Here is a 17,572-nt window from a genome sequence, read left to right on the forward strand (position 1 = left end):
AGATAATGTTGGAGCTTAATGCAAATTAGTGTGTAATATCTGGGAACTGCTGGTACTTGGGATTTTTTCCAGGTGCTGTGGGATCTTTGAATGAATATTGACAGCATTCACAAAGGTTTGTTATCTCAGAAAAAATAATCATTTTTCCTGAGCTGAGGTCACTGCAGACGAGTTGAAGCAATGATTCAGACATCAGACGTCTCTTCTTGAGTTTGATTTCTGCAAAGCAACTGCCCAAGGTGAAGAGAATAGGAATAATAAGAAAAACTCTTTTTGCTTCTAGTGACAGCCGTTTAGGCTCTACAGATTAATTCTGGCAGAAAAACAACAACCTGCAAATGATGGGGAAGGTGTTATTGCTCAATCAAACACGGTGAGTCAAATAGTGCTTTTTTTAAGGAATCACTTTTCTTTATCTTCAAGACTAATCATTATGTCAACCACTGAAATGTACTCAAAAATGGAAAACTACAAAAGACAAAAAGCACTCCTCTCTGCCGGTCACAGTTGAAAATAAGTGGTTGTTATATTTGTTATCTGGATTACTTCACAAAGAAACTATATCATTTTGGAGTAACTGGAATGCTTGTCCCTACCTTCAGAGAACACCATGTCCCATGCTGCACAGTGTACATTCATACTCAAGAAAATGTTTATATTATATAACTTTGTGAAACTATACCACTTAGTCTCAAAAACACATTAAATAACTCATTGACTCACAAAGATGCACTTTCGGTTACATTTGTTCTGCTTGTCTCCATGTGTGTGGTAGATGACTGCTCTGTGCTTTCCCCCCCACATATATTAACACCACCAGAAGGTGATGCTGACCCTTTCAGAGTGGAACGCTTTCAGGCTGGGTCATGTATTTAATTTTAGAAGTGTATTCATAACTTGCAAAGCCTCAAAGTCAAGCATTAGAGAAATGCTTTCCACTGGCTTTGCAGGACCATCAGCAGGAGGTTTGTTCTCACATTGTATAGTTATCTTGCATCCTTCCTCATGAGTCCTCAAAGTACACACAATCAAGGTACTTGTGCTTACATAAGCAAATGTGTAGTATTCTTGTTGTTTCTGAAGCCCTGAAGCGACAGATAATCACAGCACTTGTGCTTGCCTTTGCCACCTTCCCCAAGTCATTTTCAGTTCAAACTGCTGCAAGTCATCAGCGGCTTCAGGCCATCTTCAAAGGAAAAGGAGGTGGGGAGGGGGTCGATATGCAAGCCACTGACTGTGTTGAAAGATGACAACTGATTACACCGATATTTACAGCTGCAACTGTGTTTCTTGAATTACATATGATGAGTCTCTTGTTGCAATGGTATAATCAAAAAGCTGATTAAAGCAAAGTATGAATCAAAACTTCTTCCATTGGAAGAAGTAAACAGTAAGCAGCAGTAAAATTGGTTGTAGCTTCTTTGCATTCTGATATTAGCATTTCCCATATCACACACCACACGAGCCGTGCAGATTTATTCGGATCTGATGAGCACAGCTGTTTGAAGTCAGTTGGGGAATCCTCTTTCATGCAGCAGCAGATCTTCTGAGCTGACCATTTGGTCTGAAAATCATGTGAAATAAGCTCTGAAGAAGTAATTTAGTTAAAAGGCTTACTCTACTAAATATCTATACCAGGGGTAGGAAACCTTTCTGATGACGACTGCCATTTAAAATTTCCTCAGAAGTCAGTGTGCCATATGACTGCATTAGCAATAAATTTAATAATGCTCTATATGAACAGTTACACACTATATAGAACCACTTTATAGAATTATATTTGTTCGCAGATGTTGGCAGTAGAGCAGGGCGATATGGCCAAAAATATTTATCACGATATATATTTGAAAATTTGCGATAACGATATAACTGACGATATAATTGATGCGAGACAAAATACAACTCCACAACATTACTAGCGCAAAAAGACAACCTTCCATTTATTTTCACTTAAACAAGAAGCTGGTTTTTATGTACATTAAAGCTTTATAAAAATGTAACAGTGCAAATGCAAATTCCTTGCTTAAAGTTTAACCAAAAGGCATTTCCAGTAGAAATGGGCTGACATATCCTGAGCATAACCATGTATAATATCCACTGAAGTTAAAAAGAGGTGCTTTGCAACATTAAACTGCAGTGTGCAGTACGTATTTTTCGGACCATAAGGTGCACGGGATTATAAGGCACATTAAGCGAAACAAAGCAGTCAGATAAATCAAACTTTATTAAACTCATTCTTCTTGCTTCCTCCACTTCTGTACCATTGATTCATTAATGTTGAATTCTCTGGCAGCTGCTCTATTCCCATGTTGTTGCAGTATATTAATGACTAACCTTGTATTGTGGATGGATTATCTCAGTTGTTCTCCTGACTGAAGTTTGGTCCGTTTACAGCATCCTGCCATGCGATTGCATTTGTCTCTAACTATCAGGAACCTTAACGTTAACTTTTATAAGTGGAAAAGTGTTAGTGTTCGTCCTCCAGCTTCACTGTTTATGTTATGCTAACATAGCTGTGTCGCTAGCGATCAGGTAGCACATCATTATATACCAGCTAGCCCAACTTCAGTAACCCTACAAACGTCACTGCTGTTTAGTTTCCTGTCTTCATTTATGTTAGACGTGATAGCAGAGCTGTACGTTTGAATTTTTTCAGAAATCTCAGTCAGAACATGCAATATCATGCTTAGGTAACTAGCGAAACTAGCGAGCTAACTTCCGCTAGCTTCCTGCTAACTTCTAACTCCGTTAAATGTAATAAATTTTGTTTTCATGGATGCCTGGAAGTTAAACTTCATAGTTACACCTGGTAAGGCAGCAATGCTGATCGTTTTATTAAAGATGAAAGAAATGAGACAGTTTTTAACTCTCAGTGATGCTGCAGTGTTCGTTTGACCTGAAACATACGGAGTTTAGGACCCAGATTACTCCCAGATTTAAGAGCATCTTAGCCCGACAAATACGACAATAACGACGGCCGCTTGCATGTTCTGCAAAAAAAATGTGCTTTGTCGTGTATCTGACGGACAAACACCAAACCAGTTCCACATCACTGAAGTTGCACCATTTTTACAAACCAATTCTGGTTCATCTGTTTCACTCAACAATCGGCCATGTGCGTATGAAAACAAAGGCACTGCGCATGCGCGTTTTACTCATATTCTATCGCGATATTTCATTTTCCTATCGTTGCCTAACATTATACCGGTATTACCGTGAACGGTATAATATGGCCCAGCCCTAGTTGGCAGCTATCAGTGAATAGTTATCAGCTATTTTGAAACAAAAAAAAAAAGACACATTTTATCCATAACAAGAACTCCATAACAGCAAATGAAATGTACAACAGAAAATGCAAATGCTATTTATGGTCTCCTCACAACAATGATAAGAAAAATAAACTGGCCAATATGGCATGTTTGTTAATACACTCTGATCTCTGGTCTCCCACCCAGAGACACAGGTCTCCGAGTGTCCAGCATTCAGACGGCTACCTGAGGACACTCATGTGAGAGAAAATCTGCTCACACAGATATGTAGAGCCAAATACTGTCAATAAGGCCTCTGCAATGTTCTGAAGACAGTTAAACTTGTCAGGCAGTGATGTCCAGCAGGTGAAAATGCAGCTCCATGAACACACACAGCTATGGATTCCAGCTGCTTCGATGTTATATGTATGATTTCTATACATTTTACGTCAGATAAAAACTTTGGTTGTAAGCTTCAGATAATTATTTAATAAAAGCGAGACATTTTAAATGAGAATAAGAAAGTATTTCTTTGTGCCCCCCTTTCCCTGTTAATGCCCTACCTGCCCCCCTGGCAAAACTTTGCTAGACCCGCCCCTGCATAGTTACCAGCTGTCAGCTACATAAAAAAAAAAAAAAAAAAAAGGATCCTGGTGTTATTTGTCTCTCAGAAACAGTTCATAACTTCCCTTCAACTCATTCATGTCACCTTAAAGGTAAACCTGTTTCTCCATCACCTGTTCAGCTCTGATGATTCAGTAAGGACATCTCCTGGTTTCATCTTCATGTTTCCCTCTCACCAGATATCCAAACCGATATCATGACCAGCAGCTTTTACAGCTGTGGCTCCAGCAAACATCAGCTACTAGAAAGTAATATTAAATACATTCTAACAACAGCTGATCAAGCTTAAATGTGCTGCTGTTGTTTAGCGCGACATCCGCCGGTTTCCTCTTTCTGGCGCAAAGTGGGCGATAAACAAACAAGAGAGAAAAGCCGATCAGCTGATCATTGATCAGTTTCATGATTGAAGAAGAAACAGGAGAGGGAGGGGGAGGGAATGAGAGAAGAAGAGGCAGCTGTGCAGCGTAATGACAGAATAACTCCAGCTTTGTGTCTTTTTCCATTCTAGCTGAAGTACGGGACAAACTGTCCCTTTTCACCTCAACACGAAACGCGTAATATTTTCTCTCAATGCAGCACGATTCCATCTTTTTACGGGACGGTTGGCAACTCTACTAACTAACCTTATGAATTAAATAAAGTTCAACATCAGTAACATCAAAGCACCCACCCAGCTGTATAGAAACTCTGTCATGCTAGCATGACGGTACGAGCAGTACGAGTTATTGTAACTGACTGTAAAAAGTCAGCACCTAAACTTGGTTTATATCTGACCCAGATAGACAGCAGGTCATAACTTCTTACCTGAAGTTCAGTTCACCTGACACTCCGACCGGCGGCTGTCTCAGGTCTCTGCTCCTCCTGCCTCCCCTTTCTCTCATCCACCTGCTGGCCTCCACCACTTGCTAATTTTACTGAATCTGAGGAAGCACCGCCATAGCCACCACCAAACAACTGAGTTATTTTTACACACCGACCAGCATCTGGCCAATCCACCACCTTTCATTGTTTATACCGCTACAAAGAAAAAAAAAAAGTCACCGGGCCACCGAGCAAATGCCCAGTATGCCCGATGGCTAGTCCAGCTATGGTCGTGCCATCGGTTAACCCTTCGCGTGCCAACTGTGGCACGCGTGTGGCACGCGTGTGGCACGCGTGCCTAGGGTTGCCGACCCCTGATCTATACAATGGCATTTACATATATATTGCTTCTGAAATTTCTATTGGATATACTAATTAGTATTTGCTTATTTTTAGTGGATTCTTTAAGCACTTCCTGTTTTTGCACTGATGAGGCCCTGTTAATGATCGGAACCACTTATTGCACAATAACAAGTGATTACAAAAACATCAACCAAAAATAAATAAATATGAATACGGACAAGGGAATCAGGAAGCAAAATCTAAACTGAAAAAACAACTCATTTTTGATGTAAAGCAGGAAAAATTTGTTGTTTCATATTACCCCTACCACAAAAAAGGCTGTACAAGCACTTTTGTAAAATGTCAATAACTATCAGTGGGACAAGCATTTAAAATGCTTTATTCATAAACGGTATAAAATTCCAAACATTAACATTGTTTTCTTACTCTTTGATAATTTCTAAGGATATGTTGCAAAATGTTTTATGTGTGAGTGACCTTCAAGCCTCCTGCCACGGCCCTGATCTATATTTTATGACTTTTCATAACTAAACTGGAGCACTTCCATGACCTAAAAATTTGTATTCCGTTCTAATTTGTTAATGTTGTTTCTCAGCTCGGAAGATCTAAAAAGGAAATAAATAACCTGGTTCACATTTGACCTGAGTTACACAAAACACACACACACGCTAAATACAACAAATGTATATACAGAAGGCAAAGTGTCTTTATGTCTGAGAAACCTGCTACAATTTTCTAAATGGTAAATGTATTTTACGTAGTGTTTTCCTATTCATTACACACTCAAAGTGCTTTCCATTATAAGCAACATTCACTTATGCACCCACACGTCAGTGCATCACTTTTCACTGTAAACATGGTCCAAGGACACTTGGACGTGCAGCCTGGAGTAGGGGTTATTGAACCACTAAACTTCTGAGCAGTGGGTGACTTACCCTGCCCCTTTAGCCACAGCCTGTGCAGTGGGCAGTGAGTGCATTAGGAAATTCATAGTATGCTGGGAGTATAAAGAGATCATGAGCTTTCAAAACCATTAGCAACCTCATGCAAGGGTAAATATAGGAAAAGACAGAAATAAATGTTGAGCTGTTTCCCCGTGCTTTTTGCAGACATTTAAGTGTATGAATAGATTCATTGCGGCAGTTTAGACATAAAGGAACTCCATAAACTGGTTTCTCTGCTTTTATCATTGTTGCATGATTCACAATCATGTCTTTTTTTCAGCACATTAGCAATTTTATTCCTGATTATCTTTTCATTGTTGTAAAAACTCAGCTCTTTTCAGTGCCCCCAATGGGTTTCTTCTCCTGGGTGATTATTATATAAATCGTTTTACTTCATCACTTTGATGGGCAGCAGTGTCAAATGGTTCCCTACTTAAAAAAGGGGATCATGATTTGAATGAGTATCTTTTCTAATAGATACCTTAATAATTTGATAATTTTATTAGGAAAACTGCCTTCTTTTTTTTGTTTAAATTGGATGCCAATAGCTTCTGCAGTTCTCACGAATACAATCCAACAAAGAACCAACTGTTTTAGGGTATTTATATTCAGTTGGATCACACTGGAGGTTTAGTTAAAAACAATTTCTCCATCATTTATAAGAACATGGGGGAACAAAACTGAAAAAGTGTCAAACTAAAAGAGCAAAACTTCCTCAGCAGGAAAAGAATTAGTTGACATCAGTAAAAAAGTAAGACAGTAATTTGCCGTTTTTGTGATGCTAAGCACCTCTGCCAGGAGGCTTACTGTCAACATCTTCTCACACCAATAAGAAGTAGAGCAACTGAAAATGTTAATTATTTATCACACAGCAACTGCAGACTACAGAAAGTGCAAGAGCAAGAAAACCACACTGAACTTGCAGAAAATCGACTTTGTGCTGAGCAAATCAAACTTCTGATCTAGAGGCCAATATGCGTTCAATTACAAAAACATGGCTAATTTGAGTTGGTCAGGAAGTGGAGGCTTCCCGACCAACTGAAAAGCAAGAAACAAATGATTAACTACTTACAATACCTCAGTGTACTGACAGTGTAAAGTTTCAGGTATCATATCAAGTTTCATTTTCACATAGAAAACAAAGAATAATGGGGGTCAACTGTTTCTCTTACCTGTGTGTCTTTTCCTGAGCTGCCAGCAGCAAGGTGAACTGAAACAATGGAAAAAGATTATGTTATTCCAAATAATCCTGCAAAAAGAAATAAAATATTCAAAACGGAAACAGTCTCCTTTGTGCTTCAGTCTTCACTATCTAAAAGTCGTCATACAAATGCAACGCTAAAAGAAAACAACTTGTTTATTATTATTTGTGGAAAAACAACATATTTAAAAGGTATTTGAGGGTTTTCTTCCATTCCGAGTTGCTGCTGGATGTTTGAAAGCGTACGGCACCATTTCACCATTCGAGATTATAATTAGAGCCTTGAGAGCTTCTATCCAATTACATTGCCATCGATTCAGAGACAAGAAAATCTTCTCAGAAAGGTTCTCAGGATTTCAAATCAATACATCAAAAACGGCAGCGTTGCTGAGAATGAATTAATAAAGCAATTTATATTAAATTACACTGCCTTCACTCCCACATCACTCAGCTTTAAATCTGACTTTAATTAGATGATCTAACATAAAAATTGTTAAATTTCCTCTGCTGACTCACTGCACTGTGGCCATTAAAAAGGTCAACAGAGAGTTCAGATTAAAACCTAAAAGCAACAGATATGTTTTCGAGCTTCAACCGAACCACTATGTAATATCCAAAATATAGGCTCTACAGAAAAAGATATAACTATCTGTATTTCATAAGATTGATACAATCTCTGTGAACCACTCTGCAATAATTTGGTCAGATATTGATTCCAGCCATAGTAAGGAAACCCTTAACTTAAATTATTCAACAAGCACAAAAAGTACATTTAAATACTTCTGAGTGACTGCTATTATTCTTATAATGAAAACACTGAAAATAACAGTGGACGCTGACAGTTTTAAAACTATCTAAAGGAAATGAAGGGATTTTATTTTTCCTAAGGATGTAAGAGACGGTCTGATTTTTACTAGTTAGGTTTTCTTGCATTTAAAAACATAAATAAATCCTATTTATTGCTACTGTTTACAGCAGTTCACAGTTAATTTAAAGTGCTTGTGTGACAAGGACAAAATGAGACAAATGGAGAGAAGACACAAAAGATGATGCTGATGAGCTGTTAAATCAACCAAACATGAATGACATTCAAATAATTAACAGAGAAACAAAACATTGTTTCCACAGCACATAGTGTCTTAAAAGAAATTCCACAATGACTCAGCAGTGACTTTGTTAATTAGAAATAACATTAGTACCATTATATAATAGTGCAGAATGAACCATCATGCTCAACTTTAAGGCTAATGTGAAAGAAATTACTTAATAATGGTTTCATTCCCTGATTAAATACTTCAGATAAAAAGGGTATAAATTGACATTAAAAAAAAGCAAATAGATAAACGCATGTGCAACAACATTGTTCAGTATACAAAAAAAAAAATCGTGGATAGCAACTTCCCACTGAATAAAGAAAAGCAGTTATTTCAAACATTGCTGAACAAGGTCAAATATTTCCCTTTGGAGTGTAAAATCATGGTGTCTGCAAATAAAATGGATTTCCAGTGTCTTTCAGGCAGCTTTTGTGATGTGGTCCATGCTCATATTTCAATGAATATAAAGAATGCAATGTATTGACCAGCACTACTGACAAATCTTTGATTTTTTTTAGACTATTATATTTTACAGGTAACTCTCTCTTCAAACATTTCCCACAAAAAGAGTCTGCATCTTACAGACACATGGTGCCCAAAGAAAAAGAAAAAAGGTAAAAGAAAGAAGAGGGGGAGCCTGATCGTATTTATAAAATGAGAAGCTCAAAATAAATCTTGCATAGTCGGAATCACAATCTGGATTAAACTGCCTCCCTTTTCCTTCATTATACACAAGAAGCCAGCAAAACTCAATTTTGTACACCCCCACCCCCCTCCCCTCACATCATTATCTAATATCTGTATATCCTAAAAGCTATGTGAAGTTCACAAACATAAAGCGAAAGCCAGCAAAGCTTTAGGTATGTAGACACTACACACGACATCATGATATTGTATTCTGGTTTCTGTCGTTATTAAAAATGCAACATTTAGTATGAAACTGGGCTTCCTACAGGAATACATACAAGTTAAGAATACGTTCTGCTACCTCTGCTCAAAATTCCCATCTTTTCATGGCTCACCCTGGAGAGGAGAGGCAGAGATGCACAGAAAGGAAGAGGGGGAATAACTCCATACATAATATCAGGAGCGGTGACTGGAGCACCTCCATCTCATTGCTTCCTCAGCCTGCATAATCAAGTCTGTTGTTTCCAATCGTGTTTTCAATTGAGCCACACTGAGATGAAGTGGCTTTGATTTCAGAAAGGCTCAAAATTCCTTTACACGATGACAGCGTTGAATGGTTTAGCTTTTAAACAAGCCTGTGCAGAATATACGCTGTTGTCATAATGACAGAACATGTCCAGTGCAATTATCAAGGAAACGTTGCACTCGGGTTTCATCTTAGGAGAATCCAAATTCAAGACTGACAAAGAATGTATGCAGAGCAGCTAGATACTTTATTAAATTCAAACAGGTTGAAGGGTTCTGCTGAGAGCCATTTCCTGCTAATGAAAAATGGATTCATAGTAATTAAACAATGGCTTGCTTGTTTGACAATTGGTCAGTGTCTGACTTTAATTACTTCCAGCATTTAATGGGCGCTGAGAGAGCTGGGAAAAATAGAGACACCACATGAAAAGTGCTTTGAAGTAACTAAATCGTATTAACAAAGGCAGGTGTATTATATTAACTTGAATGCAAATTAGCAATCAGTGTCTGCTTTAAAAGAGCTCTGATAATCACCATGTCCATGTGGGGTATTCAAAGCAACATGAGACAACTAAGGGCTTCCAAATAGACTGAATAGAGAATTCTCTGAACTGCAGCTGCAGTGGTTCAAAAAACAAAGTTATTTAATTTGGCAAAAACAATAAAATCTAAAATCCTGTTAGCTTCACAGTGCTGATGTATGTGGCAGGGCTGCCTTCCAGAAACCACTTTTGAGACCAGCGTGCAAACACTGCCAAGCTGAGAGCCATTAAACATGGATTCAGCTCTTACCAACCTCTTCTGAAAGGCCATCCATAGCCCTCCTCTTTACACAACAACACTACCTGGCACAAGATGTTGTAAAGTGGCTGGTAAAAAGAACAAACATTTAGGAAAATGAAACATGAGAAAAAAATGCACGAATATTTGTCTTGAATAACACAGGTGGGGAAAAACATACTGCTTTGTTTTCTAATGTTGGTCTATTTCGATCATTAAGTATCTTCAAGTTGAAGACAAAGTTAATTTTCATCCTGCTTTATTAATGTTAAATGTTTTGAAAATATCATCACAACATGAGCCAGGCCACAGCTTTTTTCATCTTCTCCTTTCAGCTGCTCCCTTTAGCAGTCGCAACAGTAGATCATCTGACCCCATCACTTGCATCTTCATCTATCAGTCCAACACTCTGCATGTCCTCCTTCACTACATCCATTAACCCCCTCTGTGGTCTTTGTCTTTTACTCCTGCCTGGCAGCTCCATGTTCAACAGTACATATCCAAACCATCAACCATGGCTGTCTAACTTTGTGTCCAAATCACTTAACCTGAGCTGCCCTTCTCTTTTCTATTCTGCAATTCATTTCAACTCTGCCACCTACGGCTCCGCCTACTGTCTTTTTGTCACTGAAACATCTCCAAATCACACATCATATCAGGTTTCTGTACAATTTTGTAAACCTTCCTTTTCATAGTTTCTGCTATCCTTCTGCTAAAGACTGTGTGACTGCAATCTACATCCAAATCCCATCATACCGTTTAAGTCCACTACCAACATCCCCTGATGAACCTCTGTTGGTAAGATCAGTTTTGCCATTCATATCTAATAGATGGGTTGGAGTCCGGGTTACTTCACAGCAAATTAAAAGAATGAATTATAAATATGACAAATGTTAGGATGCATTTCTATTAGGCTACGTTCACACTGCAGGTGTTAATGCTCAATTCCGATTTTTTGATCAAATCCGATTTTTTTTGTCTTCTCCTTCACACTACAAATAAAATGTGACAGCAAACGCGCTCTAGTGTGAACGCTCAAAGCGGCCCGCATGCGCAAAAGAAGACTTCACACACAACGCGCTCTGTTTAGACCCAGAGCAAACAGTATTGTTTGACAGATGGCCGTTAATATAAAGACTTCGGACTTTACGTTTCCCAATTTTTGCTTTAAGTTATTTTGTTATTTACATAATAATGTAAACAACCTTATAATCATCCTTATTGCTGTTTAAGAGAGGAGCGGTGCTTCAAGGGATAGTTGCAATTTCTGTCAGAATCTGCAGATTATACAGTACAAATAAAATGTTCACGTTTCTCCAATGTTGTCTTCCCAACAGTTTCACTGACATCTACACGGGATGGCCAGTAAGCCTTCGCGATGTCTTCTCGGGCGCTTCTCCGGAGCTGATAATTGGCGTCTGTCTTGTGTCGGTGACGTAAAAGACGGATTTAATGTGACATGACCGTTCAAACAGCAATCGCTTTCTAAAACATCGGATATGTATCGGATTCAGTACCACATACGAAAGTGACCCAGATCGGATTTGAAAATATCGGATTTGCGCCGTTCACACTGTCACACCATGATCGGATATGGGTCGCATAGGGTCAAAAAAATCGGATTCGATGCGCTTTCGCCTGCAGTGTGAACGTAGCCTTAGATTCCCTCTAGATTAAAAATCTGATCCCTTCTGGTTTCCTACTTGTGCGGGCAGACTTTGGCGTTGATTGTGTCTAGGGGTGGTCAATAATGCCTCAAAATTATATCACGAAACTTCAAGAAATTTTGTGATAATGATATTTCACACAAAAAAACAAAACAAAAACTGCACAACATTTTATCAATGCCTGCACCTTGCAGGCAGCAGCATTTATGAGTGCAAGTAAATGAAGTGCATTCTCTACCCTTCTTTTCCAATGAGTTACTGTCACTGATGACAGACTACCTAATTTGAAGTGTGAATCCATTGAAACAAGGTCCCAGCAGCAGCAGCATTATAGTACAATAGAGGTGACTCATCATGAGTCAAGTGTAAGCACAAAAGTAGTGTTTCCCTTGGAATTTAAAATAAAAGTCTAAAATAAAAATGTAAAATAACTTCTTAGCACTAGTTTAACAATAACTGAAGAAACTTCATCTTGCTTGATTCATTGCTTTTCAACTGTTTGAACTGGTATCATATACTTGGCCAAACTATATGGAACAGCATCAGTAATTTCCTTCCACCATCTTCTCTTCCTGTCACATAAATTGCAGCTAACAAGAGCAGCTAGCGATGCTTGGTTGAGTCATTCGTTTAAATTTGAGTCGCATATCACCACCTGTTAGTTTTTGCCTCTAATGGGGAAACAAGCTTGTTGTTTCCACCCTCGGTGGGAATGGGGACAAATGGTTGCTGGCAGTTGCTACAGCAGGTGAAATCAGTCACAAAAAGTTATATGTTGGTGCATCAAAAACCTTTTTTGCAGATATTTCTGTCACTGGTGGAGTTTGGACACAAGTTGATCTGCTAGTGACCAAGGCAATCACAAGGAGGTTTTTGATGCAGCAACCTCTTTCACCTAGTGACATTCAGCAACCACTGGGGCAGCACATCAAGGCCTGTTATGATGAATTTTCATCAGTAATGATCAATAATAACCCCAGGCTGAAGAAAACTTACCATAACTTATACGTGAGGTAAGATGATTTCAGGATTCCAGCATTTCTCATTGAAAAATTATAGAACTTAGCAGCAACAAGAACAATAAAAGCTATTATAAGTAAATCTCCTCAAAGGGCTGGCACAGATGGCACACAGTTTCACACACAGTTGTAATAATTCATTTGGTTTATATTTTTTGACAACTGCTCTGCAAACTGTTCGGCATGCAAGATGCAGAAGCTTCATCTGGGATTGTGTCATATTAAATTTAAACTTTCTCTCCCAGCTTGAGCACCGCCAGCAGCCATCCAGGATCCATACTAGCAACACGTAATCTAGTTAGAGCTATGGCGCTCACTCTCAGTGCAAATGTTTTATTGTTTGTTTGGTTGGTTTTTTAAATATATAAATGCTGATTACATTAAATAAATGTTATCATACTTTTGTAACAGTTTTTAATCATGAAATTATTATTTGTTTATACAGCTTCATGTCTAGTTCACAGACTGTCTCAGATATACAAAGATGCCAATGTACTAAAACCACCAATGCTATAGTGGGTGTCTCCAAGATTAGATTTTGCCAGAATGACACACAAACACATGCACACATACACACACACAAACTCACAAGGTGAAAACAACAACCAGACAGCTGCAGAGGGCTCATATAGCAGATTAAGATGCTGTATTCCGCAAATATATTAAAAAGTAATGGACAAGGACAATGCCATACTCAGCAAACATAAGTTGGACCACATCCATTCTTTAACTTGACCTTCATTTTGTTCTGAGCTACAGATCTGTCAAGTCCAGTGACTGTGTCAATATCAGGCTGCAGACATTTAGAGTGACAGGAAAAATACAGGAAACTGCCTTTGTTGTGTTTTTATCTAATGAAACTAGGTGTTTCCAGGAGCACATTTTGCAATGATGGCACCATATACTGTACATAAAGATGTGTGTAGCCTTCCAACACGATTTTATAAGAAAATGACCCTACCAGATCTATAACATCAGTATACACATTCCAAACTAACCAATAATTTCAATAGTTTTAGGTCTATTTTATTAAAATGTAATGCTCATATTTAAAATTATGGTCCCACATTAAATGACAAAGCAGGGTATATTTTTAGGCATAGCTACTTTTTGACTGACATGTCACTACCATATGAGCGCAACATCACAAAACATGTTGCCAGTGGGAGAGCAAAGTGTCCAGGTTATCTTGCAACTATATGCAAATGTACAGGTACACAGTCTGCCAAAATGAGAGCACATCAGGTGGTCAAACCCTAATGAGGCTGACAAAACAACAAAAACAGTGGTATAGTAAGACAGCATAAGCACACATTTTACAGTTGAGTTTCAACAGCATGCTAATCGATATGTTTCTATATAAGGGTGAAGTCTTCTGTCAGAAAATTGATGGAGACTGTTGGGTCTTTGAGGTTTTGAGCAGTGGTTGTCTGCTTAAATCTCACAGCTCAGGTAGAGTAACAAACAAGTCTGAAGTATAAATCTTAAATCCGTGTATAACAGGTGATCAGCAGGATACGCAGAAGAGAAAGAACAAAACATTTTTTAAGTTCAGATCCTGACTGATCTGCGAGTTAATAAGGTTGCTATGCCATGTGCTGAAATGTATGCATGTTGTTTTATCTGCCTGCCACAAGAGGCTGCAGTTATTTATTAAAGTCAAAGGAATTAATTTGATTTGCAGCCACCTGTGGGCAGCAAAGAAACATTAATAACTATATTTATACAGACATTTCATATTAGAGAGGAGTAAAGATAAATAATACTAAAATAATGGGAAAAACAAAACATGAATGCGATTTGTGAGTTGCAGGGCCGAGTGCGTGTACTTGTGAGTAAAGAAACACACAGTTTGCTCTGCAGTTTTTCTTGTGGACTGATATTGGAACATGAAGCACCCCAACAACTAATTCTGGTGCTTGCATTACATCCATAGCACCTATGCTAGCATTTGCCAACTATTATCCCCCCTCTCTCCAACACTAATATACAAGTAATATCAATATTACGGATCAGAAATACATCAGATCCAAGCACTGAGGATGAAGACTCACTGAAGAGTTACACGACAGAGGCAAAACTTTGTCTTTCTGCTCCAGGTGTTTCACTCACGCCTTTATTCTCATAACATCTCTCACTGCCATTCCTACTAAAATTAATGCTTCAAGTGATGACTATCACTACAAAAAAATATCACATGCTTTTATTCTTTGCTTTCAGCAGCTGGTAGTTAATTGCTGGCTACAAGCCTTAGTAGATTTTCTAACTCACTGAATCCAAGTTTTGCACTCTAATAGGGAAACTCCCACAAATACATATGCAGCAGCAGAAATAACGGTGTCCACGCCTTTCTGTCACAAAGATGCCAAAACTAATTTATGCTGGTGCAACCTGTTCCGTAAACTGGCCCTGTGCCTTTTTATGAAGCTAAATTGATGTTTTTAAATCAACAATCTAAACAGCTAAAGGACTTCTAAGCACCAATTTGTAACTTAGCCAAAAGCTCGTCGTTCATTGTCGATATAGTCATATCTTTTTGCTCCCCCTATGGCATAAGATCTGTTCCAAGACCTGCGAGAGAGTAATCATGAATCCTAATCCCCCTCACCATGTGAGCTGTATGCCTTCAGTTACTTCTAAAAACCCAAAAGTGACCACAGCTGAAGGTCAGAACAAAGACTATTGTTTAAGAGCTGGCTCAGCTCTCCTTTCTCCCCATCATCGCCCACTTCAATCTCACAGTCCTTTTTACTGTCTCTGAACTGAGTCATCCTAAGGTAGAGGAATGGGGAAAAAATTTTGAAGATAAATTGGCAATCTGTCACTTAGACACATGATGAAAAAAAAACTAATAAAAAAACCCAAAAACCTTTAAGAAGCTGTTTTCTGGATTGCAATGAAAATGTCAGCAACCAACAAACCAACTGCTCGTGTTTAGACAAATTTTACAGTAAATAAATAACTAGTGTTTTAAATTTAATTGCTCTAAATTAACAGCACAGTTTTACCGGCTTCTCCAGCCACAAGTGATAAATGTTGCTGTTCACCAACAGCATAAGAAAAGCTGAATCCACATTTTTATATAGCTCTACAACCCCATGTATTGTACATCACTGCACTATCTCTAAGTCAACAAGCAATTGCACACTCTATGGAAATACTGCATGTACCACAATTGAAATGCGCCCCATGTGGACCCAGAAAATGCGCTGTGGTCTCAAACTGCTGGTCCCGACTGCATCACACTCAACGTCAAACCACTTGAGTGCACATCAGAAATGACAGTTGGTTGAGGCTCCATGGACAACATCATTGAAAAACAGCAGAGGTGGCACCCTAATGTCACCAAACTGGCAGTTCTCCAGACCTCGGCTGTACTTCAATGTTAGGTCCATGAATATTACATACAGGGGGAGCAGACAAGCAGCCTTGTCTGAGTGTGATGCCCAGCTAAATGTGCTTGACTCAGGGCCAAATACACAAACAGAGCTTTCACCCGGGCACAGGGTCAATTGCAGCAGACACCATGGCTGCTCACACTGCCCATGTAGTGCATATTTTACATCACACATGCATTGACTTGAGGACTTGTTCAAACTGCTACGGTTTTGTTTAATGTGCAACATCCGCAGGTAGGCTTCAAAGCAGCACTTCCTTCTTTTCCAGTTATTAGGAATTAATTGAACTGAGACAAGGCTTGATTTATTTACTTATTTATTTATTTTTGCCAGAAATAAGCATCCGAGGAAGGAAGCTGATCAGAAATTATATGCGATATATGTTTCTCCTTTTTCTAGTGAAATTCTACAAAATAAAAAGTCGTGAACATATTCATGTTTGGAATAAGCAAAGCAAAGAAAGGAATGTAAAACAGCGGCTAACTGTAGGTTAAAATCTTAATTATCCTAGGTCGAATCCAATAATGAATCAGTAGTACTGAGAATGACCTGTGGTAACGCAACACATTTGCAGATCCTTGTGTATTTAGCTATTTAGCTTTTGTCACCATGACAATTTTCAGTCCCAGTGAGGCAGGCAGCTCAGCATTTATCTCATCTTGTTCAGGTGGACCTTCACCATGGTACACTGGGCAGATATAATATTGGTCACTCAGTCCAATTCTCTTCCCAGCTGCAGCCACAAATTGTGTGCTGCAACGTCCATGTCACATCACTGAATATGTGACTCTATGTGCACGAACATGTACACGCAGAAGAACATGCACACATATGCTAATGCAAATATACATGGAGCATGCTTAGAGCATGCATTAATTCGTGTTAAACCAATTCAACTAAAAGATTTAACATATCAATTAAACATTTATCAAGTTAAGAAATCAACTTCATTGAGGGAATTATGAAACAATTTTGCCAATATTTGTGCTACAAATTAAAAACTATATATATATAGTTAAAGCGCAAAGATATCCTTTCACTTGTTTTTCAGTCTGTGGACATAATTTCCTTTTACTCTCTTACACCGACAAAAATAGGAACAAGTCATGGTTTTAACTGTGGTTTTTGTTTAATCTTCTGCGTTTGTTTTTTAAATTCCAAGCGCACATCCAGAGCGACAAAGAAACCCCCAACTTAAAGCTTTTGGGAGCTGTAGCCTGAGGTGCATTGATCCTCGGGCTTGACTCCTGTCGGTGCAACGTCGATATGTCAGGGAAAAAA

General features: G+C 38.5%; 1 protein-coding gene across 1 annotated transcript in view; it reads right to left on the reverse strand.

The window, feature by feature from the left end:
- Positions 1-17,572, reverse strand: part of b3glcta (beta 3-glucosyltransferase a) — a 79,068-nt gene that overhangs the window by 60,790 nt on the left and 706 nt on the right. The window contains exon 2 of the mRNA XM_084950470.1: positions 7,153-7,190. Coding sequence (XP_084806596.1) covers positions 7,153-7,190 — 38 coding nt within the window. The remainder of the gene's footprint in view (positions 1-7,152; positions 7,191-17,572) is intronic.

Source organism: Perissodus microlepis, chromosome 14 (genome assembly GCF_051167445.1).
Source record: "Perissodus microlepis isolate ML-2025 ecotype Zambia chromosome 14, ASM5116744v1, whole genome shotgun sequence".
NCBI lineage: Eukaryota > Metazoa > Chordata > Actinopteri > Cichliformes > Cichlidae > Perissodus > Perissodus microlepis.